The 26527-nt window shown below is 47.4% G+C and overlaps 1 protein-coding gene across 1 annotated transcript in view; it reads right to left on the bottom strand.

Annotated features, from left to right (window-relative positions):
- Nucleotides 1-3485: 3485 nt before the first annotated feature.
- The window catches only part of DNAJB6 (DnaJ heat shock protein family (Hsp40) member B6), a 41598-nt gene continuing 18556 nt past the window's right edge, over nucleotides 3486-26527 (bottom strand). Inside the window, exons 8-9 of the mRNA XM_088521226.1 lie at nucleotides 11546-11749; nucleotides 3486-4428 (exon numbers count right to left, since the gene is read on the bottom strand). Of these exons, the coding sequence (XP_088377352.1) occupies nucleotides 4346-4428; nucleotides 11546-11749 (287 nt within the window). The 3' untranslated portion in view covers nucleotides 3486-4345. The remainder of the gene's footprint in view (nucleotides 4429-11545; nucleotides 11750-26527) is intronic.

Below are 26527 nucleotides of genomic sequence, written 5' to 3'. Positions count from 1 at the left end.
GGTCAGCTTGTCTCCCTTGGAAGTGCTGCTTCCACTGTCAGCAGTTAACAGGTAGTGGCTAAGAAAGGACCAGGAAGACATTTCACAAACCTGACAGTTCCCAACACCCAATCTAATCCTCTCTGCTAGAAAAACTTATGAGAAGTCAAATTGTGCTAGCACAGGACAGCTGAATTTGTTACAGTTACAAATATGAATGCTTACTAAAACTGAGCATTGGTAAGTGGATTTAAGTGCCCCATTTTAATTCTAATCAGTGGAGAGGAGAATTTTCTTGCCTTGCCTAATTTTCAATGCTTAGAGTGCCAGTGAACAAAGTAGTGCAAATAGTGACAGTTTAAAAGCCTCTTAAGGCCAGATTTCAACTTGTTCATTGGAAAATGGAGAATTAAATGTACCCAATCATGGGCAGTTGTCCCTTTCGCCCCTTCAGCACATGCCTTACAGGGAGGGGAGTAACGTGCTCCCTAGGTGAGACAATACTAGAAAGAGAGAACAGTAGAACATGAGCACAGTTTGGATGCAACAGAGCAGGGCTGCACACGAAGGAAGACAACGGAGACCTGGAACACAGCAATAACTAATCTGCAAAACCCAGGAATGAACAACTGTGTGTAACTGGCACAAAGAAAGAAAAAAGAAACATGGAAAGATAGATAGATGGAAGGAATGAAAGAAATTCAATTTTGTTACATGCCTAGAAATGTTTCTGAAGAACAAGTGGATCTAAGAAGTCATACATTTCAGAAGGGCTTGGAAAATAGGCAAGTTAGCACAGGCCTTCTGATGATTGCACATCTGGGTATGTGGCTTTTCTCTATTCAAAAGAAGTGTGTTTTGGCTCTGCTATTTCTAGGAACAAGTTTTTTTCCTATGATTCCACATGATGATTTCCATATGATTTTTCCTAGAAATAGATGATGAGATCCTCCTGAAATTTAAGGAAAAAGCAAGTCTATCTAAAGACATCAGAGCTGCCAGTGCAAAACCAGGATCTCCAGGGGTTTGCTGGTCGGAAAGCTACCCAAGAGATGGGCATAACACCCATCAGGTACTGGGATTAAAAAAAAAAGAAGAAGAAATGAAAAGAAAAAGAATTTTCATTTCTTTGACACCTACACTTTCCGGAATTTAAGATCAAAGTGCTGCCAAGCCTTATTTTTAAGAGCAGACTGAGCACTTCTCTAAAATGCAAGGAAAAAACTCCTGAATTTAAACCACTTTCACAGTGACAGTTTCCAAGTGAGGGGCAGGAACTCTTGCTAATTTGCTTGTTTGTAATTGTGTATTTGGATCTCACAATAAGATTATCTTTAATGCCTCATTTTAATCATGCTGTTATTCAAGTCACTGTGTGCTCTCTACCCTAATAATTTAATTTTCTCATGGGACACTAAAAGAGCATTTTATTCCTCTCTGACGATGATCATACAAAAATGATGGCTCAAAAGCACTCTGGGTAACTGAACCCAAGTGGCTGTTCTGCAAAGAATCATTTGGCAATACATTTTATAATCACGTTAGGTTCATATTTAACCCTGCTCCATTTCTGTCCTTAGCTATCCCATAAAAGTGTTGCAAGATGGTCAAGAAACCTCTTCTAACTGTCGTAATACATTTATTGGCAGCCACTCTTGGGCCAACGTTATTGTTCATCAACTGCGGTGTCTCAAACCCATCAACATTTTTCCTGCCCCAGCACATTCCCGAAGAAACCGCACTGTGAGGCAGATGGATACAGTGGGATTCAGGAACCTCCTGTAGGTGTTTGCTCATGTACACGCAGCCGACACGGCTCGTGTTGAGACTGCCTTGCAAGAGGCTTAGCCACACGGGCACGTAACTATGACCCAGGGTGACATCCTTGCTTCACAGCGCTTGATTACGCAGGTGCCTTCCAGTTAAACGCCAGAAATAATCAGGTCGAAGGAAGGGATTCAGCCCAGTGGCCATTGGCCAACAGCTGGAATTTCTGGGCAAGCACAAACAGGTTTAGATGTGTAAAAGACTAGGCCAGTGATTTCCTCCTGTGAGGCCTCTGCATTTCCCAGAAGTTTCTCCAAGAGGGAAGAGCTGGATGCAGGCGCTTCGGGTTGGACAAGGCTGCTCGTGGCGCCCGGGGTTTCGCAGCGCTGGGTTCCTGCTGCCAGGCTGGGTTGTTCTTTGGGAGCGAGGGGCCTGCAGCCGGAGCAGAGCACACGAGGAACCACGTCTGTGTGTTCTTCTTGGATGTGGCGCTAACCCAGGCCGGGCACGTGCTCGCCATCGCACCCCGCGCTGCACGGCGGCCTGCTTCATCCCCCGCTTCCTAGGCCTGGCCTCATAAAACACTCAAGGCTCCTAACTATTTCAGGCACTATTTCCCTTCTTCAAACCTAGCAGAAGCATCCGAGTCAAAAAGATATTTACGTACCCAAGCCCAGGCCTGCTGTGGCTCTCCAAGGCACATTCCTGGACCGGAGCCACCATGTCCTGGAGCTGCCCGGAGCAGCGGGACAGTCCTGAGGAGAGGAGCTGCCGCTCATCCCGCCCGGCCCTTCCTCCTTCCTCGGGGTTTTGTGCAGCTGCACTGATGTGTCCAGCCGGGATGAACCCTAGTTCCGCAGTTCCAGCCCCGTGAAGTGGGGAACACGCTGCCCTGCCTCAGGATTTAGCACAAGGAACAGCCTGGTGCGCGTGGGGTGTTCTGTGCACGCGGCCTCTCCCCCTTTCCCTCACAGCCTAAGCTCTGCTTGAACCAGGAGCACCCGATGCCAGCTGGGGTCTACAGTAGAGTGCAAAAGGACAAAGTATAAAGGAGAATTTTCTTTATTTTTAAATATTAGTAACACTGCACAAAACAAAAAGTGGTACTTACTTCAGTGACAGAAAACTCAGTCTTATTCCATATTAACCATAATTTAAATACCCTAACAGAGCTCATGTAAGGTTATATGTTTGCCAAAGGTTACATTACATAACGTAAGCAAGAGAAGCTGAACCATTCCAATACCACAGACACCAGAATTCTTTATACTGAACCACGCTCGAAAGCAGGCTTGATTTTCCTTACATCATTTTGTGCATCACTACACTTTCTTTTTTCTTTTCCTTTTTTTTTAAACATTAGGATGAATGAGTTGCTCCAGGAACTGCAGACTTTCAATATTGCCAGGTTGAAGTCTGTTACATTGACAACATATTGGCAAGAGAAAAAAAAACAAAAGGCAACAGAAACAAAACAAAGCTGTAGACTGAGAGCTTCTACTTGGAGGTTAAGAGAGGCAACGCACTGACGGGAAACATGCAGGTGAGTTCTCGAGGCAATGGAAGGGCTCTACAAACTACACGGCTAAAAGCAGCAACGTATCATGCACATGAGACAACCATGGGAAGCAAGGAAGTAATCTTGCCAGAAAAAATACATTTCTTTGAAACTGAAGAAATATTTTCACACTAAAAAAAACATTAGTTCTGCAATAAAACTGATGTAAAATACTTTCATACATAAAGGTGCAAGTTCTTTGCAGAAACAACTTGATAAAATCTTATATGGCTCCTGAAAAAAATATTCATTATCTAAAATCTACTCAGCAGAAACAAAGAGCAGTTTTAAAGTAGCACTTAGGTCATTTGTCTCTAGTTTCTGAAAATAAAATTTTAAAATAAGGAAGGAATGATTTCACTAAATGATTCATTGGGAGTCAACTAGGTTTAAAGAAAATCAGTAGGGGTGCTTACCAGAGACTGCCTTCATCCTAGCTTTCTTAAAATAAGAGGATAATAAACGTCACAATACCCTTTAAAATGAAGGAACATTTTAATAACAGGGACAAACCTTTGCAGCCCAACTTGAGAAAAAAACATGGGAGTGATTTATAAAGTTTGCATAAGTTACTCTAAAAGAGCTCATGCCTCAATCCTACTGTCAGTGCATGAGCAAATAGGAACGAGGTTTAACTCTCCCTTCAGCAGGCCTGATGATCCTGGAGCGAAAGAAGAGGCATTTTCATAACCCTAGAGATCTGAGAAAACTAAGAAAATAAAAGAAAAACAAACGCTAGAGTAGAGTAGTTTCAGTTCCAGGGACGGAACAGGTAAGAAATCCCCTATCACCTTCCAATCCCCAAACGTAACACGCAGCCAACCACGAGCAGCCTCGCACGAACTCCCCTACCTGACCGGCAAGAAAGCCACTCCGTGAAACTATGAAGAATAATATAGTGCAATTTCAGTACAGTTTTAAACACGAGTCACTTGCTTACTAGCAGTGTGAACAATCAAAAATATACACGAAGGAGGTGTGCTCAAATGTAACGTAAGTTGTCATTATTATAAAGGTACTGGCATAGTAGAGAAGTCCATTTTAGTAACTCCCTTTGGTTGACTTCTTCTTCTTCTGTTCCTCTCTCTGCTTCTGCTTCCTCCTCTTGCTGCCTTCTTTGTATCCTGAGGAAACATGGCTTGTAAAACACTGTTCACAGCATTCATGGACTTTCCTGCTATAAAAAGCACACGTTCTCTGAATGGTTTAAGGGAAGCGTAAGAAAAGGTGCAACTTTCCAACATAGGGTTGTTAAGTTTTTTTTAATAATCATTTCTACTAAATCCCTTATGAGTGTAGGATAGAAAGAGAGCACTTTGCAAATCTTTGAAGTCTGAAAAGATCTAGAGAACTTTCAGAAGACTTCAAAGCCATTCAGGAAAAGCCTTAAAAATTAGAGCACATGCAAAACTGGAATACTTTCAAAAGGAAGCAATAAATAAGACTTGTACATATAGAGCAGGAGCAACGTAAGTCCTGGGGCTTCCTGCTTACAGTAGTCCGAGTCACCATGATATTTGCATTTCCATTTTAAGAATAGGGAATGCTGAGATTCCTGAGTAAATAGGAAGGTGCCCCATGTTTAACCATATGCACTTTATATGCAGCTCTTCAACCTGCTCGTGCTCAGCTACGTGCCCGATATACCCTGCTGCAACGTATACATTGCACGGAAGCGTTACATTCCAGCTATGCATTTTGTCACTCTAGCACCCATTTCTCCATTTTAGCACCAACAGCAAGACGAGGATGGGAAAACAACGGGCTGGGAGATGGAGGGATTAGGACACGCAGCGCGTTAACGCGAGCGTGGGGCTGGGTCGCTCCCGAGCAGAGCTCCCGCCGCAGCGGCCGCGTCCCCGCCAGCGCTGCAGCGCTGCAGCTTGGCGTTGGGGCATGCAGAGAGCCAGGCTCTTTAGTGTGTGGGCTGAATTTACACCCAACATCAGCACAAGATTATGCATTAGGGGAAGTCCACTCCCCTGCAGCACAGGAAAGCTGTGCCTGGCTCCTAGCTCCTACGCTGTATCCACAGCATTGCTTCATATCTCCAAATCGCCTCAGTCAAGAACCAGGATATTTATTTAGCAACGCTGCCATGAGCGATTGGCCTGGGCAAAGGTAGAGTGGGAACCAGGTTCATTGTTTAAGGAAGAAAACCTGGCAGCTCTGAGGGCAATTTGCAGAGGTGCTGACGCCGCTCTTGGCGTGTGCTGCCTGCTCCCAGGAACAGCCCTGTCCTGGGGGGACGTCCACCAAGACTCCCATCCGTGAAGCTTCCTTCTCACGTAAGTCCCTCTGTCCCCTACACACCGGCAGAACCAGGCTTGACTTTTGTTATGCTGCATTAAAAGGCGCCGTAAGTGACGTGTCCCAGAAGGGCTCTGGCTCCTCTTTGATTTCCCAAAGAGGCCAGTGCAGAAGGAGGAGGCACGTTGTTTCCTGAGAGTTGGTTATTCAAGGGAATAACCTTCCTTCCCTTCATTGGAGGAAAAAAACAGCGTCGTATCAGCTGGTCAGAACTAGTCCCTGTAATAACCGTGAACCATTTAGGTAGATATTTGGAAAAGGATCATTAAAACCTAACAGATGATTAGCTTCATCACATTCTCAGTTTTCATTCTCAGAACACTGCCAGTATTTCTAAACGTCTGCTGCACACAGGCACACTGCTTTGGATGCTGCTATTTTGTATCTTTACCATCACCACCCTTTTTAAAAAAAAAAAAAAAAAACAGTCCATTTTCTTTCCTCAGAGTATTTGAAAACACCTCTAGCAACTCTTCCTTAAAAAAAAGTTGCAAATAAGCCAAAGTGAATTATGACTTGAAATAAATGTCAAATAATTCATTGTCTCATAAATAAAACAACTCGAATGTTAAAATAATGTGGCATGAAGATATTCGGGCAGTTGACGACATGGTCGCTTACCAGCCTCTGGAATGACAAGGCTAAAAAGTGGAAATCTTTCAAGTGTTATCACTGACACACAGAAACAGATTGGCCAGCGCAGTAGATAATACACAAACACAGAGGATTCTCGAGGGAAAACTGCCAGGTGGCTTCTGTTTCCAGGCTGTTGTGATAAATAACTTCACTCGCAGCCGTTTCCCGTTTCACCCCTGCTGAAAAAGGCAGGACAGGCCGAACTCTGTTGGCCTGATGCTGTGCTGAGGGGGAGCTGCCCAAAACCCCATCCCAAGAGCAGCTCCTAACAAAACCTGAAGTCACTCGCCAAAGAGGTTACCCGTCCGCGGTCCCTTCCCATGCAGGCAGCACCCAACGACACTCGGGAGAAGCACGTTGGAGGTTGGGAGGCCTCTCCCAAAGCCACGAGAGAACAAATCCGCACGAGGAAGCAGCAGCTCCACCACCGGCTGATTAATTTGTCATAAAACCCGGGTCACGGTGACTTGCCGGCATCACGAAGCAGCCACAAAGCTTCCCATAGGCGCTGCCTGGTTGAGCTGGCTCCAGCCGAGCAGCCGTGGTCCTGGAGAAGGGCTGCTCGGATTCCCACCCGCACAGCAGCTCCCCTCCGTTTAAATGCCAGAAATGCACTGCTACCGTAACGAGGCTCTTTAGGAGCGCTTCCCAGAGCTTGGCCATGTGGAAAGCAGGTTTAGTAAAGGCAAACAGACACCAGCCCAGCTTGGTATGTTCTTGCCCTGTCAGCTGCCAGGAGCAGAGGAGGATGAAGGAGGAATCGGCAGCGTTGGGAACTGACTTGACAACGTGGATAGCTCTTGTGCAAAATGGACAGCATCTGCCAACCCCTCCTTTCTATTTCTTTTCCCTCTCTTCTACCATAGGAAAAAAATAATAAACTCACACTGCACAACAAACACCACCACGGCTCCTCGCTCTGTGAAGCCTCTCTGCTGGGCCCCAGGCTGACTGTCCTTCAGCTTCTCTGCAGCTCCTGCACTCCCAGAACCACATTCCCATTCTGCCACAGGCTTCCTGCAGAACCCATGTTCTTGGGAGACAGCCACGGCAGCAGGAGGAAGAAACATGTCCAGTCATGAGGGACAATCAGCACCCACATCTCCCCCTTTCTTCGCTTCTTGACCAACGTCAGTCAACAATAAGGCCTAGGCCTGTTTTCTGTGGTAGGAGCCCTGCAAACGTGGAGCTGGGAACAGAGCCTCCTTCCACTTCCAGGCTCCAAAGCGTCATTCCTCATGTTGGGGCTGGAGGAGAGTGGTGCTTTTTGCTCAAGTCCCAGAGGGAACAGCCCTCAATACCGGCTGCTGCAGCTGAACTGCAGCAATTCTTCACCCACCTTCCAACGAGGAAAGCAGCCATGGCTCCATCTCGCTCATGGAGCTCAACAGGTGACGGCCACGTGGCGAGGGTGTCTCCACAGGGCTTCCCGATTTCCTGCTGTGAGCAGGATTTCTCTAGCCAAAACACTAACACTATTCCAAAACGTAGCTCGCTTACCCTTGAGTTGGAGGCACCATCCATCACTCCTCACTGAGGACACTGGCACATGCCACTACCAAACTCCCTCCCGCTCACAGGGAATTTGGTGTAATCTCATGGCTGGGACTCCGTTTACTCCATGTGGAGCCGTGCTCTATACACCTCAGCGGGCCCTCCCTGGAGCCCTAGGCCCTGCCCGACACACACCACCACCTCACTTACTAATTCCCCTACTGCTCCCACGGCTCCGTGTGTGCCACGGGGCATCTCTACGCCAAGGTCTGAGGTGACAGCACATCCCACCCTGTCTCGCTATGCCGCTCCACTGTTTCATTACCCTCCCTGCTCAATCCAAGGGATGAGTTCTTCAGTTTCACCGCCCAGCCCTCTGACGTAATGTAAACTTTGATCTTTTAGGGGGCTGGAAAAGCTTTGGCAACCTCGTGGGGCCTTCCTTCCCGCTTGCTCACTGTGCTATTTTCATTGTTGGTTGTGCCCAGAATTGCCACAAGAACATACCAAGCCAGATACAACCTGCTTCCCTGCTCTTAATTAAGGTAATACCACTGCTGAATGGAGTCCAAGGTTTTCCTCCCACATGGCAAGCAAAAGCTTGCAAGGCTCCGCAGCCTTGGAAGACCTTCCAAGTCTAATTCAGCCACCGTCTATGGGAAACAAAAGCGGGGGAAAAGGGAAGCTTTCCCACTAGCAGCCAAAAAAACCATGCACAAAGGCAGCTCCAGCCAAGCCGGGGGCAACGAGCCAGTCTCCGAGGCTGCTGGCCAATCCTCCCACTCCCTGCCCACAAAACGTGGCTGTTACCACATCCCCCTTCCAGCCAGGGAGCCGGAATGTGGAGCGAAGGGAAAATTCATTCACTTCCATCTCCACATCTCCAACGCTCCTTGTGTATTAAGTTCTCACAGGAAACAGAGCAGCTCTGCTTTCCATTCCGTACCCAGGTGCGAGTACACGGAGCAATTATAAAGCAATTAGTTAGGACAACCAGCACATGGACTTTACTAGTTAGCAATGTGTAATTTAAGAAATTGTATGTTGGTAAAAAGTAGGGAGACTGCATCGAGCATGAAATAAAGTTCAAATGGCTCAACTTTCCAGCAGAGGAATCCATGCCAGAAAAAGATTAAGATTAGTTAAGCTACTTCTTTTAATGTGGTTTCCTCTTCAGTGATGCCAGCAGATGAGAATGGACCAAAAATTAATTATTAATGTTGTAAGCTTTAGGTTAATGCAAGCTATTTCATTCAAAAGCAAGTTCAAACCTTGCAATATTAAGTTGCAAATAAAGATATTTTGCTTTGTGTATTTTTCAGTACTTTAACAATAAAGCATTTCAAGCATTCTTGCTAAATAAAGGTCAAAATTATCAAACACAGAGCAATAGGTTTTTAGGGATAGGTATCTCTATACCACTAGTAGCTGCAAGCCCCAGGTGCTGGCCTGAAAACTGCTTTCTTACAGCTTGGCCACCACTAGCCAGGCATCCATCATACAACCTGGGAGTGCTTTGCTTGTCAAATCCAGATTTTACAAAATAATTAAGAGAATTTAAGAAAAAAAAATAAGAATTTAATATTTGGAACCCAGAGAAATTTTTAGTGAAATGCAAAGTGTCAAAGTCAGAGGGAGAATCAAATTGAATTCAATTTTCTTTTTATTTAAAACCTGCTGTAATGAACAGAAATCCTCACTGCGGAGAGAATTCATCTCGTATCTCACTTAAGTGTGTTGAATATTTTACACTTGTCTAAACGCTTCTGCCAAAATTCCTCCGTAAGCTGTAGGAAGAGCTGGGCACTCCTGGAGCAATCCCTACCTCCTAACCTTGGTTCTGAGAGAGACAAAATGAGCCTCGTGCTCTGGAGATGCTGCAGCTTTCCACTAACAGGAGCAGCCTGGGTGATGAGACGGGGCACCTAAATGTAGTCAAAAGACGGAGTTTATCTCCATGTCTCTCATTTAAATTTATTAGGCACTCACGAATTAAAAACCAAACATTTCCCTCTCCTACAGCTGGGAAAGGAAATCATTTTGGCTGCAAGGGAAATTGTTAACTATGGAGAATTTACACACTCTATTTGGGATGAGGTCTAAAACTGCTGCGCAACAGAGCTGCCAAGGGCCACGAGCCAGCAGTGGCAAAACTATCCGATCGGAGGTGGAATCCCGCCAGGGTCCCCACATTGAGGCTAGCAATTTTCCATTGAAGCGAGCGGGCTTTGGATTGAGGCCTGGAGGATGCTGTTCTTTCCCAGTGCCGTCCCATGGGAGCGCGGCAGCTGTCGCCGTGATGGATGAGAAGCCAACTGGGAGCGAGCAAGTGGGCTCTGCAAAGCAAAGCCGCTCCACGGAGGGGGACACCATTGAAGGAGAAACGCCCCGTTGGCTTGGCTTCAACTACAAGCTTCCCAGACAGGGATCCGAACTCCTGTGGAGGATTCTAGGACCATCCCTCAGCAGCCAGCATCTGCCAGAGGAATGGCAGGCAAAACATCTAAAGCAGCAGGGAAAGCTGCCCTGAAATCCAGGTTTTGTCCCGAGTCTTCTATATCTCAATAATGACAAAGTGACTAGGAGTTCTGTGGTAATTCACAGGCTAGCAGTAGAGTAGAGGTTTTTGTGAATGTGTGAATACTTCCGAAAAATGCATTTTAATTGTAAATTTGTATGTCTAAAAGCATAATAGATTTTCAGCCTAAGCAGTGTTAAAATTTTTCCAAAAATTGCAATTGTCTCAAACTTGGAAGCTCTTTGGAAACCATTACCAAGTCCTCCCTTATAATTGCAGAGAAGTGGACTGGTCCAAATTAGATCCAGAACATTGTTTTGCTGAATACAGAGGAGACAAAACACATAACCCTGATCCAGGATTTTGCAAAACACCATCTCAGAAATTAGATTCAGGCATTTGTAGAGAAATTTCAAACTTTTTCTTTATATTTTTTGGGGGGAGATAAAAGATTTAATGCTGCCATCCCTAAGGATCTGAAAGGTTCACTCGTTGCTGGTTGTTTCCTCAGACCACCATCCCATGGGCCACCCCGAGGTCTCCTGCACCACAAACAGCGCTGGGTTTTGAGGACCAAGCACGCAGCAGACACCAGCACGGTGCTGGCAGTGGGCGCGTGGGCACGTTTGGGGGCAGCCCTTTCCTTCCCCCTCGCCTCCAAGCCACGTGTCTCCTGAGCCATGCCTGCCCATGGAGCTGGACTGCACTGGTGCCGGGATGGGCCTGCGGTTTGGGTGCCTGGCAGAGGCACCTGCACAGTTAGGAAAAACCTGTCCTGGCAGCCCCGAGCGATCTCTGACCGCAGAGTCAAATTCAATCAAGTAGTTACAAGGACTCGGCTGCTCAAGATAGCCTGTGGACTGTCTTCACCAACCGCTGCGGGACGGGAAAGCTATCAAAGGGCTAATTACTTTCCAAAATAACCAGGGCGACTGCTGGGCTTCCTCGTTTGCCTCAACAGCCTCCACTCGCTGTCAGAGCTTTAAGCGCGTAGAATGGCAGCTCCCAGAAACGAAGCCGAGGGGCGAAATCCCCAGCTCCCGCTTGGTCAGGAGGCGCGTGGGCAGCGTGGCCGGCAGCTAATCCCTACAAGCCTGGGCTGCGGAGCACGAGGCGGCGCCTCGGAGCGCGACGCGTGGCCGGAGCGGAGGGACGAGCAGAGCGAGCGCGGGCGGGCGGCGCGCGGCCCTTTATTCCGCGCGGGGCGCGCTAGGTGAGCGCGCAGCACCAGCTCCGCGCCCGCCCGCCCGCGCCGCGGCCCGCGCCGCCGCGTTTGTGCGCACCTGGTAACCAAAAGGGGCTCTCGAAGGCGCCGCGGGCTCGCTCCTGCTCGTCCGCCTCGTCGCCGTGGTGGTGGCAGGCGACGCGGGCGGCGCCGGCGGGCCGGTGCGGCGGCCGCAGCAGGCGGGAGGCGGCGGGCTGCGCGGGCAGCGCGTGCTGGCCTCGGCGGCGGCACTCCTCGGCGAAGGCTTCCTCGTCCGCCTGGCCTGCAAAAGCAAAGAGGGGGTGAGAAGGGGGGCCCCTCTGCCATTCCGGAGGGTTAAGGTTATCCAGGAGCAACAGGGAACCCGAGCACCTCCTGCCGGGCCGGATCACTATGAAAAGGTGTCCAGAGGCGCTGGCCCTGCACACGAGAGATGCCCATGGAGCAGTAGGGACACAGGGAATGCCAAACAGCCAGGCTGGACACCCCTAACAGCAGGGAGAGGAGGGGAGGTGGATGAAGACAGCGGCAGGGCACTGGGTGAATCAGGATCCGGGGGACAGGGCAGACACACAGCAAAGGAGAAGAGGGCAGCAGAAATAAAAATGCAACACGGGAACATTAACACGGACAAGGAGGGACTCCAGCAAAGCTTGTGCCCTTTGGCTGCTGAAGAGGTTTTCCTGGGCTGTGGTCACGGTGACCAACATCATTCAGCGCTCAGCTACCCTAGTGCGCACACGCACACAAACACCACCACACGTCGGAATAGGACAACCAAGAAAGGAGCAAGTAAAGAAGCCAAAGATACACCATGGAGAAAACAGGAGCAACCGAGAGAGAGGGAGGAGAAAGGTGGGCACCACGTTATCCTTTAAGGAGTTTCTAATGTGCCATTAATTCAATTAGTTAAGCACCTTTAATAGTGCTGATGAAATACGGCGTCACGCTATTTGCATCGAGCGCGGCGCGTCCCCGCGGGCAGCCTGCCCGCCAGGCCCCGGCCCCGGCCGCTCCGCTGGCAGCGTCGCTGCTCCTGCAGGGCTGCAAAAACGCCTGGAAGACGGAAAAGGCCCTATGGAGGCACAGAGCCGCCCCGGCCCGCGCCGAGCTCCGACGCCGCCGAACGCCGCAAGCTCCGCTGTGTTTACCTGGTGGGCGCGTGTCAGGAGGTCCTGGTGAGAGCGTGAGGAGAAGGAGGCAAGCGGGGTTTAAAGTCATTTCAGAGCACAGGGTGGCCCCCACAGCCTGGGAGGCTCCCGCAGGTGGCCTGTGACACTCACCCCACGTGTGCGGGCATTGTGGGGGGGACCCCACTGCACAGTCAGGTGCTGATACCCCCCAACACCCTCAAACCCCTTTGCAGCGACCCCTTCTTCAAAGGCACAAGCAAACAAGACGGGAAAACAAAAAAACACTTTTTTCCCCCTTGCATGGGGAACAAAACCAAACCAAACCAAACCCCAACAGGATGCCGGACTTGCAGCAATTCCCGTTCCCACTTCCCGTGGGCGACTACGGCATTTCGCGCTGTGCGTCATCACGGTAATTGTTGGCCACAACTGGCCCGAGCAGCACTTGAGTGTACGGCCTGATGATACCAGGTGTATGGAAAAATGGGGGGGAATAAAAACAGATAGGAACCCCCCACACGCCAGTCTCCAGCAAACAAAATACACAGTCAAGAGAAGTCACCCCGAACAAGTGCACCAGGACAAGGAGAGGCCTCCCCTCCTGCTGATGCACAGAGTCAGGTGCAGGTGTCCAATACAAGTCAGCAAGCAGAGGCAGAGTTCAGCAATGCCCTGGAGGCCCTTGCATCACGCTCGGTGCTCATGCACATCTCAAAGGGACACCCGATGTGACGGGCACAACCACAGGTAAGCGTTAACCCAGACGCTACCAGCCCCCTCACTAGTCCCATGCCCCAGGTGCATCTCCCCAGCTTCGACCTGATTCAGCTGGCTCGAGAGGGGCAGTTTAGAGCTGGAAGGTGGAGTAATTGCATTGCTCCCCAGCAGCGGAGGCAGGGCAGCGCTCTGCTCTGTGCCTCTCGCCCTGTTACGCCTCCTTGGCTGGCCCAGCCCTTGCTGGGAAACACTTTGTGAGCTGGGTTGGGTTACCAGGCCGCAAGGCAAGATCTGCCAGCAGCATGTGGGCTTTCTAAGAGTCCAAGCTAAAAAAAAAAAAAAAAAAAAAGGCATGAAACACATCCGGCGCTCTCAACTTTCCACTTAAACTCAGCCGCAATCTAAAAGGAGGTATTAGAGCTAGTTGTCTTCTCTTAAACCCACTGAGATGTTCTGGGCCTGCAGCTCCTGACAGTCACTAGCAAGGCTCACGCTCAGGAGAGGACAGTGCCTGGCTCTTGCAGAGCTCCTGCTTGGGAGTTTGGGACCTTCGGCCACTCTTCCACTGGGCAGAGTGGCCCTGTGCCTCCCAGAGGCTTTGCCCGCATCACCCTCCAACCAGCTCTTCTGGAAACAGCCCAGAGCAACGATCGCCTGTCAGGCAGCACGTCCTCCTCTAATGGGGCTCGTGTTTCCATCACTCTGCGAAACACTATACACCAACAGAAAAGGTGTTGGACAACTCCCACAGTGCTGATACGGACAACCGAAAGCAGATTTGTCTTTGCCTTGGAAAGGATCCAAAGTTGAGTCCCGCAGTTGGCCCTTCTGCTGTGCGGCGGCCTGAGGAGCTCGGGACAGAAGTGGCCGCGGACGGCGCTGGTTTGTCCCAGCCGTGTCCAAGGTCTATGGGGCTGAGCTGGGCAACACAGCAGCAGCTTGGCACAGAGAAACCCATGACACTGGCAGGGGGATCCACACGAGAAGCTGCAGGAGCATCCAGAGAGCAACAGTGCATGGAGCGTCTCCCTGTGGGCTCAGAGCTCCTGCTGGCCCGCAAGGAGGTGACGCTCCACGCTGGAAAGCAAAGGGTGGCTCCTGGACATTGAATTCAGGGTGAGCCAGGATCCGTTTGAAAGTCGCTTTTAACCTTTTCCGTGCAAGCTCCCGAACTTGCCAACATTGTAAAATTGTAGGCAGCGCTTTGCTCCCGTGGTCGAGGTCCTACCGCAAGAAACGCCCTCATGGGCTGCCCCCGGCGCCCCGCTCGGAGACCTGCCGCACGGCCGCGTCTGTAACACAGTGACAGCTTTAGTGAAGCTCTCCCTGAGCCTCCACAGGACCACGGAGGCGCCCAAGTTACCTCTGCGATGGCAATGAGCCCTTCCAATTTCAGGAACGCCTGTCCCCGTTCCCCCGCCCCGGCACCGAGGCGGCCGCGAAGCCGCTTCCAACACTCCGTATGGGCACCAGTTCTGCAGCCAAACCCATCTCGATCTCACAACTGAGCATCTCTTTTTCTGAGCTAAAGGCAGGCTTTCATTTGAACAAAAATGAGAGGTTGTCCGAGATTTCCCCATCCCCAGCTGCAGGGGAGCAGGCAGCATCGCCGGGTGGCTACACGCTGCAGGGTGAGCTCAGCCGCAAGCACGTATCGAACCGGAACCCAAGCTGGGCCCAGCATGAGCCTCCTGGTCCCCAACACCTTCTCCCATCTGTCTGCAGGGCCCCGTGCAAAGGAAACAGAGCTGCTGCTGGCACTGACTGTTTGCTTTCCCTTTTTCCACATATTAGAAGTGTGGCCCATCCCTGCCCTCTTGCCTGTCCCTCCGCCACCCGCACGCAAGAGTGGCCGTGTGGGGAACTGGATCAGGGAGCTGATCCAAGATAAAAATAACCTTTTTTATTTTTTTTCTTCTTCAACGCAAGCTTATTTTTAACGCTATGCAGGTCCTGGCTCCAGCCCATCGCACGGCCAGACCAACAGGCAAAGGGAGGACTGGCGGTGCCTGCTGAGGCTGCCGTTCAAATTATGGTCTTAAATGCAGGTGTGATTCTGCTAATGCAACCAATAATTAAAAAGCCTTGCATTTACTTCGCCTGCCAAACCAGTTTGGAGAAATTATAATCCTACAGGTTAATTGTGCAGATTAGGGATTCAGCATTGCCACTCTGTTTTTAACTCACTGTTAGGAGCAATACTGAAAAGTTTGGTTTTCAGGTGCACCAGATTCTTGCAAATGAAGATCAGCTTGTGGTAAAGAAAAAAAAAAAAGAAAGAAAGAAAAAGAAAACTAATAATAATAAAAAATCTCAGGCATAAGCTGCAACTCCCTGAAAAGCTTCATTAGGACCAAAACCTGCCTTCTGCCTCACCCAATGGCGTTAAGCCTTTAGGCAGAAAAATAATTTCTCCTTGCAAATTCCCGTTGCATAAAAGGGGAAGACCCAGATTCTTTAAGCTGTAATTAACCAGTAGAGGGCAATATTGCCCATCGTGAGAGGGAACGGTTTCGCGGAGAAAGTCACCCTCAACTCGCATTAATCTGCGGCTGTATCGATTCTGCACATTTAACAGCAGCTGAGCACAGCTCTTTGCCCAGGAGGCAGGAGGGAGCCACCAGCCATAACAGAGAAGTCCATATTCGCTCTTGGAAAATGAAAATAAGAGACACAAGAATAAAAACAGTAACAGGCAATATTTTAGTTGAGGAGGCAGAGCTAAATCACTAAGCCCTTACTGAAAAAAGGGGATCTGCTTCTTAGCCTTTTTCTACACACACTTTCTTACCTACGTATGCACACCTGAGCCACAGCTATCATTAAAGTGTAGGGAGCTGCTACTGAAACGTAGCCTGATTTTGTGAGTTTAAAGCATGGTAAATAACCAACCACAAGGGTTTTTTGACTTAACCGCAGAATTCATATGCTCTTCACATTAAGTTCCGTAGAATACCTCTGCTTTTCCCCTTCTAGTGATCCACAACCACACAGTGACAAGACGAAGAAGCAGTTTCTACTTCTGGAATAAGGTACCATGGTGGGGGGAAAAATAATAAGGCATTTGATTGGAATGTGGTTTATTTTTTAAGCAGGGCTGGCGATCACTCCTACGCGATGAGGAATGAACATTGGAGACAAAGCTACAGTCTGCGCCCAAGATTCCCGTTTCTTCTCACCAAGCCCTCAAGCAAAAAAGGGCCTCTTCTTTAGAAAAGCAGCGTAATTATTGGGTCACATTTTAGGTGACACTAGCATACATCCTGGCTATGCCAGAAATCAGCTTTAAGTACTAGCAAGATAGTAATTAACAGAAATATGCAATTCAAAGTGGGGTAAACATCCTGAGGATACTGAGCCACTTCTTTAATTCTATCATGTCATTTCCTGTGTGAAAGGAAGCTGCGACTTAGTGGTTCTAGGGCAGAAGACCTACTATTTGCATGTTATTTTCTTAAATGATTTAAGAAAAAAAAATCTGGATTTTCTCCTATATTAAAAAACAAAATCTAGACAAACTGGTTTACTCCATCCAGACAGAACCCCTTTGAGCACGTGAGCAGTGCATAACCCTTGTCGCAATCAACATGAGAAAAAGGCAGTTTCTGAGAGAAGCCTATTATGATCTACTGACAAAATAAGGCTCTGAATGAGCCTTTTTATTTTTAAATAAGAAAGGCTTACAAGAAATATACTCTACTTAAATCTTTGTTTCTTGAATAGAGGCCATTAAACTGTCTGTCTTACTTAAGGCAATTCAAAACATATTTACTCTTTTGGAGACTGATTTGAGACAAAGTGGTTTCAGAACCTCAGAGAAGGGAAACATATTCCTGGTTTTAGAGGGCTCAGGACTGGAAATGTTTATTCCAGCTGTGTTCAAGGAGATGTCAGCCTCAGCCACACCAGACTGCGCCACCTCCACCAGAGACTGGCTTGACTGTTCTCTCCTGTTATTACAGGGACTTGGAATTTACCCTGGGCCACGTAAGGGCACTGGGGTTTCTCATGACTCAGCCTGACGCCGCTGGGATAGCAGGAGCTGCAACGGAAGGAGAACCAAAAGAACTAAGTAATCCCCATTAAGATACTTTGGTCTGAAGTCAAAATCGTTGATAGCACTATGATCTCGTTCACGACAGGATATATACGTATATATTTTAATCAGAAGCTTTTTCAGTATTTCAACAGTTACAGTATCAAGATTTGCCTTGTATTAACAGAAGATACCAGAGTTCTAGGGAGATTAAAATCAGATTTACCAGCAAGTGGCTGACATTTTAGAGGAGCCCATTACAGCTGAGAACTCACGTAGTGAAAACAACCGCTCTGCAGTTCTAGATGACACTGCACGGAAAAATTCCAGGAGATTAACTGGTTCTTCAGTTTCTCTCTTGAAAGCTCCTCTTCAAGATCCACGCTACATATATCAGAGCACAGAAAAACTCCATCAGGCGACCAACTAACCAGGCTGAAACACAGACCCATTTTGGGGACCAAACTCCAGCCTTTGCTTCAGAGTTGCCAAATCACCACAGCTTCCTCTGACTGATGCTGGAAGCAGGAGAGCTCCAACACAAGAAACCAGGCACAGGACCTTTCCCCAACGTGCACGCACGTGTGTGCACATAAGACTCTCCAAATTGCAGACAACACTCTAAATAAAAATACTCTGCTCCATCAACGTTACTGCAGACTATGCTGAGCAAGTCCTCCTGATTAATTGTTCCTAAGCTTGTTTTTAAATTCCAGGAAACACTAACACTGGCAAAGCTTAACAGCATGAGTTATAAAATCCATTTAAGTCTGTGCACTGTAGATTTTGTCGTGCTCAGCAGAAACTGAATTTTTCAGCAAGTCTCGTTTGGAAAACAGAGCTATCTTAGTCGGACAGGGAAAGTCTTTCAAAATATATTGCCTGCTATTTGATATGACGCTTTTGAGCAAAAGCAGCCATTTTCAAAGCTACTGATAAAAAACCACAATTATGCCTCTCGAGCCAAAAGAGGCTGGAATCATTCAGAAACCATGCGTGGCATGTGGGAACAGCTGCGAGGCCGCAGCAGCGTTTCAGCAGCGCAGATTTTACAAACCGTAAAGGGAATTGATTCCAACGCCGCCGCCAACGACTGAAGCGGAAGATGGAGGCAGCGATTTTGAGGGGACTTGCACAAATTGGTTGCTCTGATGGATTCCTAGGTCTCGTTTTCCTAGGTATCCAAAATGAGAACGCTGGGAGGTGGGGGTTTTGCCTCATTGCAGGCATCCATCTCCATCCTCCCTTCAGGAAGGGCCTGGCCGCTAACGAACGCTGATGAGCGTCAGGACGGAGCGCATGAGGCAGTGTCGATGTCGCCGGGAAGCCGTGGGGATGCGGGAGGAAGGACAGAGCCTGGCCAAGCAAACGCTCCCACTATTCCTGTCACGGGAGGCCTCGGCTGCAGCACGACCGGTATCTGAGAGAGGCAGCGCCCGGGACTCTGTTCAGCGCCCACAGCAACGCGGGGCTCCCCGGGCTCTCGGAGGGGCCTCCTTTGGTTTCTGCCCTTGCACCCAGCTGCTCCCCTGGCAGCTCATGCTGTTCCTGTACGGCCAGTGCTGCCGCCGGCGGTGACAGGGAAGGGCTGGGAAATTCCCGCCTCAGTCCCTGTTACGGCGGGGCCTGCAGGGCACCCAATCCTGCCCCCAGGGTGCCCGGAGCCCTGTGAGGAGATGGGTTTGGCCACAAAGACGCACCGGTTCGGGTTCGCAGCGACTTAGGAAACTGAGCAGGCACCAACGGCAGCAGCGCCGCAAACAGATGCTCCCGAGGGCAGCGTCACCTCACGGTTCCCTCCGAGCGGTCACGACTGAGCACTGCTGTCTGTTTTGACCATATCTGCAAGCGTGAATTTTGTGGCCTGAGATAGAGGAGAGCTATGAGCAGCAACTGCAGCAATTTTGAGTGGCTCCTCCTCACTACCAAAACTTATTCATCAGGACACACAATTTCTGCTACAAATTGGGCCCATATAAAACTCAATGGCTCAGGATTAAGCTTGAGGATGGACAGAACCACGGATTTAGCACAATGAGGCCTTTGGGCCGTAGCTTTGCTTCAGTAGATGCAGCCCAGGGACTCCAAGCCCAGATTATACCAGCTGTTTTTCTCCTAGAGTTTGAATACGGGCTCTACAAGCAGCAGCAAGCACGAGTTCTCTTCGTGTTTCCAGCAGAGATATCTCAATTGCACACTGGTGCTCACACTGAGCTTTAGCCTAAAAGAAACAAAAAAAGATCCCACAAACTTGACCATACATAGGTCTTTTATACAGCAACGCACAAATAGCAAAGAGGAATAAAAAAGTGTCAACATCTGTGATGCTTTTTACACTTTTGAGGCCAAACAGAGAGATAAAGTAGCAAACTTGGAGGACTCACTCAATCTATTCGCACTTTGTTGCTGGTTCCCATCAGGTGTCTACCCTATTTTCCTTCAGTTAAGTTGTACTCCCATTAGGTATCAACAACATCGCATATTAGACCAGCAGACAGCTGGTTAGAACAGCAAATTCTGTTAAGATTTGGCACCAGGCTCATATTGTTAAAAAAGGACTTGATCATTTCTACTGGCCAGTCCCTTCAAGCATATGAGACTCTGGTCCCACCTTAGACCAACTGGACTTGTTAAAATTGCTTTAAAAAGCGCCTCTGCTTGTTTTACTTGTTTCTGATAGAATAGAGACTCCTCCACCCCAACTTATTTCAAGGGTAGGGCCAAGGTCCACCGAACCCGCCCGGCCCCCTCGCTCGCGCTCTGGGACTTCCGAGTGTGGGATTAAGAGGCCCCACGGAAGCGCCGCCTGTTGCTCCTTGCCTTGATCCCTCCAGGGATTACCACTACCAGGTCAATCGTCTTGAAATTGGCTTTTGACTAAGTAGAAAACCTCTTCATGCAGCAACTGGGGGAAAACTGCTCCTCTATTTTCGCAGTGAACAGAACTTGAACTCTTTTCTCCTTTTTTTTCCCTGCCAGAGTTAAACTATTACAACAATATCTTGTATTTATGTTAGTGGCTTTCACTAAAATCAACATCTCCAAAGCAGTTTTGTTTGGGCATTTTCTTCCCACTGGTTATCTGCTTTGAAAGAGTCTTTGAAAACTTTATGCACAGCGAATTTCAGATTACTGCAAGAGCAGAAGAATTGTGTATAAAGCATAAAGCTATGCAGCTATGTTAAAGAAGAATCTGATGACTGACTTCACAAAAATGTAATGAATGGCTTCCTCAGCTGTTTTGTCAACGCTTCCATAGTAATTTGGCAAAAGCACAAAAATAGCCATTTGATCGAAATACAAACTTGGTATTGGAGCTGCTGAAATCTCACAGGCACGAGAGCAGCATGTTCCACGTTTTACGTTGCGCTGCCCTTGCTTAGTTTAGAAGCTCTCATCTTTTCAGGTTAATCATTTGAAAACGTCCTGTCTTGCACCATGGGCCTTAAATAGGACATTAACAGGTTCACGTGCTACTCAGGGGAAAGAAGAGGCGGCTGCGCCCTCTCAGATTAAACCTCACAGTCTGTAACCACATTTCTTGTCCCTTTCTGCATTATTAGGACTAAGACATTTACATATATAAAGAATGGCAAAATCTTTTAACTGACCCTCAAAACATCTCACATTCTTCAGTAACAGAAAGTCTCTTCCAATAGTCAAGTTTCTGACTTCAAAATTTTCCAAATGATATTCTTTTTCACAAGGCAGGCTGTTCAACCTCTGCTTTAAAAGTCCTCGTAGTTTAGGAATACTGCAGGTAATTACAGTTCTTCAAATCCAAAGTCTTTAAACAACAAAATACTCAAGATGTTTATACACAAAAAAGAAAACTCTGTTCTCTGCAAACTGCTGGGACTGAAGCTGCGACCAAAGGAATCATCAACAGTAAGTGGAGAGCACAGCAATTACAATTTGCTCAGTTTATAAAAGCAAAACTAAACCAGGAACCACAGTAATCTGTGATACAACAACAAAATACTTACAATTATCTTTTGTGCTTGGGAACAGTATCACTAGCCACTTTATATGTTCCTACTGAAGATATCCAAGGTGAACAGAGAACATTTTGCCAAGAGAGCTTAGGGAGCTTTTGAAACAGAAGCAAAGTTCAAATATTGACATTAGTATTTTGTTTCTACAGCTCAGCAAGGCCGCACATCTATGGGAAAAGGCTGCTCCACAACAGGGGAAGAAGCAACAAACCTCATCGCACACGAAGCGGCCGCTGCTGCCACCAGCGGCACCTTCCTCCTCCCACCACTCGCCCTCTTCCTCTCTTCACATCCCCTCGGAGCTCTGGGGGATGAAGCACCAAGCACAAGAACAACCATTTCCAACCACAACCTCAGGGCCAAAAAGGAGGGGCAATACTTAAAGCTATTTAAACCTATTTAAAGCTATTTAAAGATATTTAAACCTAGAGGCAGAGAATTGGAGAACGAAGTTCCTGGAGGGCACGTGAAGGTCCCACAGCTCTGCGGGGAGAGGGGAATTTGCCAGAGCAGGTGGATGGACCTGGACAGAAATCAGAGTGCTGCAGAGGGACGGAAAGCACCTTGTCACCATACCTAGATTTGGCTCCAAAACCACCTGTTTTATGGACACACCTATGTCCGTAATGCCAACAAAAGCTCTTCCAAATACCTGAGCATTTGTCAGCAGACTCACTGTATCTCTGAGTTAAGTATTCGAAAAAAAAATAAAATAAAAACAGTTCATTTAAACTAATTGTTCTAATTGTTTAACCAGACAGATGATTTTGCACCACTACCAGACCAGAGCACGGGATCCATCAAAACTAGTCAGCCTCCTGCTCAACCACCACTAACATCAGATCTTGTCAGAAAAATTTGCCGAGAGTTTCACCAAGTTTCAAAAAGGTCAAACGTAGCCTCCACTATTTCCCCTCAGTCGTGTAATGATCAATATCGCTCACTTTACAGCCACTGAAGACACCCTACATTCAACACTGACACCAGAAGCAACCCCAGCAGGGCTCCACGACAGGGAAAACTCGTATTCACAGGCACCTGCTGCCATGAGAGACAGTCCCTGCCGCTGGAAGCCCTAAAGTCTGCACATTCATGGACAGCTGAAGACTTTGCAATTAAGATTCTGACCTTGTCTGAACTACCTCTATCTGATGCACTGCAGCACTTCTGCAGAAACACTTTCTTTTTACGGTATATTTTTACACTAATAAAAAACTACATTTTTTTTCTGAAGAAAATGTCATGTTCACCGAAGTATGAACAGTGGGGGAAAAAAATACAGTTGTGTAAGTTCACATATACAGTAACCACATCCAAAGAGATGAGATTTGTTAGTGGCAGCCTGCAAGGCCCCCACCCGAGGACAGGGTGACAGATAGAACTGCTGTTTTGTGCACTCACGTGCTGGGTAAGTCACTGCCTGGCATCCAAAGGAAGACGGTTCTAGCACCTGAAAGGGTCCATCTCTATCACAAGTTCAAGGGAAGCCTTTTAGGGCCTATGTTTTAAGAAGGCTTTAGCCAGAGCCAAAAAAAAAATGAAGAGACTTTGACCTATATTAGTAATAGACCGTCTAACCTGCATTAAAGCAGCATTTCTATCTGTTAAACTTGGCTATCGGCCCCTTACAGGCACATACCCAACATCTGAGACACCCAATAATTGGGGTAATTTTGCAACCGCACCCAGAAAAACCAACCCTGGGCCGAAGCTGCAGCCAGATAGGAATAAAGGGCTTTTTTGTTGCCTTTGTTTCAAACAACGCAAGCAACACAGGTAGCTGGGAGACCTCTGGGAAAAACCCCACAACAGCTCAAGGAAAAAATGACTTTCCATGGAGAAAATTATCTGCCCAGGGCACCAAGCGCCTCCCCTGCAACAGGGCCCGTCAGTGCCCTCGGCGCCGTGATTTATTCTAAGAAAACAGTTACCAGGGATCCAGTCATCTTTTATACAAACATTTCAGGGGCAAAGCACAGCCATGAGCTCAGCGCAGCTGCTGAAGGAGGAGAAGCGCTGGAGCTGCGCCCAGAGCTACCAGGGCATCTTTAATTCTTGATTTTGGTAATGGAGAAAAATGGCAAGGGTTAACACCTGTGTCTTCTCAGGAAAAAAATGTTTTTTTTTGTTTTGTTTTAATAAATAACCTCAAAAAGCATCTTCTAGATCATTCCCTGAATTAGACAGCACTTATATTCACTTCCTACTACACAAGCTTTTCTCATTTGCATGACAGTTATATCTGCGTAGTTAAAAAGAGAAAATATGTTTAAAACACACAAAACTACTGAGGATAACCAAGATCTATGACAGTAACGCTCAGCTTTTTCTTAACCTTTAAAATAGAACTTACTGTCTGAGTCTTCTCACTGCTTTCCTAATGCCTTCCAGGTGGATCAAAAAAAAGTCAATCCTGATGCTTTAGAAACACTTGGAAATAATTAACAGCCTCCTATTTCAAGCTTTATACTACAGAAATGCCAGCAGGTATTACAGCAGATCTGAAAACACAAGAATTTATGTATTGTAAGTTCTCTCTTTACTTGGCAGTGGCAGAGACGAACCTACTTTGTCATTCACTGCTCTTCAGATAAGCTGTTTCCTGCCCACCAACACGTGGTGTCTCTTCTCCTGATGCAATAGGTGGTCTCAAGGTGTTCAGTGAACAGCATCTCGTATCCTAACTTTGAAGTAGGCTCTATATAGGCTGCGACACAACAATTTTGAAACCATTTAGAAAATTTGAATAAAACTATTGTTTTGAAAAGTTACAGCACTGAGCCTGTATAAAATATATTAGAAAATAGAAGTTTTGAGGGTTTTTCTGCCAACAGTCAGAAATTAAAAGGTGCACATTGCCTATATACTTTGTCAGCCACACAAATAGGTATTTGAGGCTTCTTTTAAATCAGAGAAAGGGCTAAGCAGTACAACACACACACACACACTTGCTTTTCCATTAACAAATCTCTTTGTTCCTATGGCTTTTTATCAGTAAAGTTTTCATAAGCTATAGAGAAAGAAGCCTTCACAAAAATAAAAGGCTGAATATTTAAATTTCAAACTACAGCAAATTTCTGCAGAAGACCACTTAGTACTGAAGTTGTTGGTACCTTCCAAAGAGGGTTAAAAAGGATCTAGAATTAGAAGGACTTTGCTGCAAAAGTACTTATTTCTTTGGTTTTGGTCTGAAATGTGCCTTATGGTTATTCGACCCACATGCTTCCAGTTCCAGGAACTTTCCTTAAGAACAAACTTTATCAAAAATGACTATATTACCAAGCTGAGATCGGGACACATTCAGGATACAAACATGTATCACGGTGTTGGCCCACGCAGAGCCCGGGAGGAGACTCCAGCAGGAACTAGTTTCCCATCATAAGGGAGCCTTAGCCATGTAGCCCACTACCAAAGAGGAGCCAATTGAAAAGCCTCCTCTTTCCATTGCAATAACTCAAAATTCAAACATATGTAGTGCCATCCATACGAAACTCCAAGCTTTAAACTGTTAAAACTTTATGTTAACACCAGTACATTCAGAGAAATGAAACTCCTGTCACGCATCGCGTTAACGAGAGAGCTCCCGCTCTGCACCTCAGGAGCTGGACTGCGGCTCTCCCAAGCTCTGCAGCCTGGTTCTGCGTGAGAAGGGACAGGAGACAAACACGAGTTCCTTGTAAAGCGCTTTCCAAAGCAGGTTCCGTAGGAGAGTCACCGAGGTCCTCACCCTGGTTCCCTCCTCATCACTAAGCACCCAATTTGTTTACCGTAAAAAAGTAACTACTTACCTGGATAGCCCAGAACGCCTTCTGCCACACGGCTCCTGCTCGCGGCACCCACGCATCCCCGCGCGGATTCCTTTGGGCAACAGCCATCCCTGAGGCAGTGCCGGAGCTGCCCGTGCCCAACCGCCCCCTGCTGCCTTCCAACAGCCACGAGAGCGACCGCGCGCCAGCCCGAACACCCCGCAAACTCCTTCACCACAGAGACACCGGCAGCCTCCAGTCAACACATCAGCGAGGGGGTAGGAGGGAAAATAACAGCACAACAAAACCCTGCTAAAAGACTTTGAACATAAACAAACGCCTAATGAAACACTGAGCCATATGTTACATCTCGACCCTATTATTTTCTGCGTAGAGCCTACCCTGACTAAACATCTTTCAGAAAAGAGCCTCGAAGACAGCGAGAACTGGGAAATCCACTATTGGCAGGTTCTCCTAACTGTTACCCATGTGTTAAAAATGTACACGTATCTTATTTGATTTGCCTGGCTTGTACAAATTTTGAGACCCTTGCTCCAACTTGACTTGGCCCGTTGCTTCGGGAGTCACTGTGGTAACTTGTGGTCAGGTCTTCTTGATCAGAAAGACAACAGATAAACAAGGAAAAGAAACCTGGGCATTTATGCCAACAGTACCAGGAGGCTGTGGTGGGTTCCTGCTTCTCCCTTATTGGTTTGGTGCTCTTCAGGTTACACTGTGAGGCAGCAGCACAGAACAACAGGGACGTCAAGACCTGCCTTTACTCTTGTGGCTAAAACACACAAGGTGTTTAATGAAAGGAGGGCTTTGGTGGTTGTTTCAAGCTCAGAAGGTCCTTCTTCCTGCAGGAAGAGTCTTCTACCTGTTGGGACACAGATTTATTTTGTGAAGTGCCTGAATGACCACTGTAACAGGGCATGGCCAAGCAAATCAAATACTAAAGGATCTTCTAATGAAAGGCAGTATTAAGGATAACCCAGCCAAAGTCCTTCAAAGACCAGATGTCTTGTCCTAGGACTCAAAGAGGCTCAAGAGAAGACTGAGCTTTGACAAAAGGTCTTTTTTTTTTTTTTTTCCATTTTCCTCCAGAAATACTTTCATAAATGTCTGGAGCAATTTGAGAAGCATCTATGGTCTTACTCTCTTTAGAAGGACAGACTGATACCAAAGAATATGGTCTTTAGCAATCAAGAAGTCACAATCTATTGCCAAGTAAAACAAGCATTGCAACAGGATGGCACATTTTCAGTTTCCATAGACTTTTTGTGCTATTTGTTCATAGCTTTCAGAAATATCCCAACTACGTTGGGCACAGTAAGTGTTAACGGGGCATAGAGAATTCATGTAGCTTCTCAGTTAGCTTTCCACCAGCACTGAGGCTACCATAACATAAAGTTACTTCTCAGAAAAACTTAA

The sequence above is a fragment of the Tinamus guttatus genome, unplaced genomic scaffold (assembly GCF_059628265.1).
Source record: "Tinamus guttatus ecotype Peru unplaced genomic scaffold, ASM5962826v1 Tinamus_guttatus_pri_ptg000006l, whole genome shotgun sequence".
In the NCBI taxonomy this organism is placed as follows: Eukaryota; Metazoa; Chordata; class Aves; order Tinamiformes; family Tinamidae; genus Tinamus; species Tinamus guttatus.
The sequence above is the reverse complement of the archived record's forward strand: the minus strand, read 5'-3'. Positions and strand labels throughout refer to the sequence as shown.